Source organism: Argentina silus (assembly GCF_951799395.1).
Source record: "Argentina silus genome assembly, chromosome: 3".
NCBI lineage: Eukaryota > Metazoa > Chordata > Actinopteri > Argentiniformes > Argentinidae > Argentina > Argentina silus.
In genome coordinates, this window is record NC_139657.1 from 3,848,817 (window position 1) to 3,851,316 (window position 2,500).

At 55.1% G+C, this 2,500-nt stretch overlaps 1 protein-coding gene across 1 annotated transcript in view; it reads right to left on the bottom strand.

Annotated features, from left to right (window-relative positions):
- The window catches only part of reln (reelin), a gene marked incomplete at its 5' end in the record, with an annotated part of 33,494 nt that extends 32,463 nt beyond the window's left edge, over nt 1-1,031 (bottom strand). Inside the window, 1 exon segment of the mRNA XM_083665675.1 lies at nt 923-1,031. Coding sequence (XP_083521801.1) covers nt 923-1,031 — 109 coding nt within the window.
- Nucleotides 1,032-2,500: the final 1,469 nt, after the last annotated feature.

Consider the following 2,500-nt stretch of genomic DNA (forward strand, 5'->3'; position numbering starts at 1 on the left):
CGATAAGCCACAGTGATGCCGACACACTCCCTCTGCCAACTTTTCTGCAGCCGCCTCCCGACGCGTCCACAGGGGCCGGGTTGCACCCCCGTGGGTCTGTGGGCAGAGCCCTGAAGAAGCTGAATAAATCATACAACCACGGCTGAATAGTGTAGTGTAGAGAGCAGCGGAGGCCGGAGGGGGTAGAAATCGGAGGACGGGGCCTCGCTGCGATGCAGGGAACGGAATGCACCGAGTGTTTGATCTGTCGTGTTTGATACCGTTCCTCATTCCGTTCCGTGCATTACAATGCCGTCCACGTGTTTGGGTGCCGTTCCTCATTCCGTTCGATGCATTGCGACGAGCCCCGTCCTCCGATTTCTACCTCCACCGGCCTCCCCTGGCAGAGAGAGAGAGAGCCTGGAGGAACAGCAGAGGGGAGTGAAACCAACTGTCTGTTGCTTCTATGGGCAGCATGGTTGGGGGAGCTGAGCCTTCACAGCGCAGGCTGGTGTGAGAGAGACACTGAATTATGCATCTGAGGAGGGTGGAGGGGCGGCTGGTGTGGTGGGGTCTCTTCTACACCCCCCCCCCTCCTCCCCTCCCTTCCCTCACCTCCCCTCCCCTCCCCTCCCCTCCCCTCCCACCTCCTCCTCCTCCTCCACCTCCTCCTCCTCCTCCTCCTATTCACTGACAGATAGATGAGGGGCACGAAGAAGAAGTTTCACAGGAGGTCACCGCCACAGCCTCACGATTGATAGACGCTGCGGGGCGTGCCTCTCTTCCTCTTGTTTTCCGCACCATTTCACAGAATTGGGGAAATGTCCCTCTCCGCCCTCTCTCATCTGACAGGGGGCGGGGGGCGGGGGGGTGGGGGGCGGGGGGGGGGGATGATGGGGGGGGGCGAGTGGGGAATGTCCTGTCGCCCCGAGCTGAGGCGCACGGTCGCTGACACATTCATGAGATATTTCGGCCTCTGTAATCGGCTTGAGGATGGCGCGAGGGTTGCTCTGTCCGATGGATCGATTCTCAGGGATGAGGAGCATCGCCATCTACGCCTAAAATGAGTTTCGGGGTCACGGGGTCAGGCTCTTAACGGTCTCCCCACTGTGGAAAAATCAATTGCTTATTAGGACTTCATCCCGGTCAGAGAGGAAAGCCAAATAGCATTTGAATGAAGACAGAGGAGGGTAACCTTTGTCAGATATGGTTACGGATGTTTCCCTCATGATGTAGAGGTATTTCACCATCTCTTTCTCTCCCTCTCTCCCTTTCTCTCGTTAATTCTGTCTCGTTCTCTCTCTCTCTCATTCTCTCCCTCCCCCCCCCCTCTCTCTCCCTCCCTCCCTCTTTCTCTCCCTCCCTCCCTCCCTCCCCCCCCCCCTCTCTCTCTCTGTGTTTCATTAGCTTGGCTAGCGCAGTTCCTCCTCCTCATCTGAACCTCCTGCTCCTGCACTGTCTCTCGACAGCTCATTGCCGGGCTGTTAGTCCTATTTCTGTCCACTGCTGCAGGCTATACATTCTGCATATTGCAGCTGTACACATGAAAGCAGACATATGAAACACCTGCTGGAAACTGGTTTCGCTACAACCGTCCACCATTTTAGATTTCTCCACCGGCAATGGTCTCGGAACACAACAATGAAACCTGCCTCACCAGCGTTTGGGATGCCGGGTGAAGTGGAAGAGACCCTGATGGATTCTCTTCGCCAGGGGAGGCTGGTGGAGGTAGACATAATGGAGGACTGGCTCGTTGGAATGCATGGAATGGAGTGAAGAATGGCATCAAACGCATGGTGGTTGAAGCCATTCCTCATTCCGTTCCACGCCACACAATGAGCCCGTCCTCCGATTTCTACCACCACCAGCCTCCCTGTACTACAGACAGCCATAGGACGCTGTGTGAAGTGGAAGGGACCTTGATGGATCTTCTTGACTGATCCCACACCAAGGGGTGTGACAGAATAAAGCCCCCCGAGCACTTCAATCAGATTACTGTAGACTAGAGCTGTGGGCGCCCCCCCCCCCCACCCCCCCCTGGCCTGTCCCTGGCCCCCCATCTCCCTCTGACGGATTGCAGGCTGAGGTAAGCAGGCCAAGGCTGGCTGGGAGAGGAGAGAGGCAGTAAAACCCACCGTGGATCTACCATTGTAGCTGACAGCCTAGTAATCACACTATAAAACCTGCAGCACTTTTGAGGAAGGGCAACGCTTAACAAGAATGCATGTACCATACATGGTGCTACACACACACACACACACACACACACACACACACACACATGCACACACACACACACATACATACTGCTGTAGCTTACAATGCCTTCATGTATGTTGCATCATGCATAATTCTGCAAACACAATTAATATTCATCAGGGGACGCTGGCAGGGCTAGAAATTGGACGACAGGCTCATTGTAATACACACGTGTTTGATACCATTCCTCATTCCATTCCACGCATTACAATGAGCCTCCATCCTCGATTTCTACCTCCACCAGCCTCCCCTGCATCATATG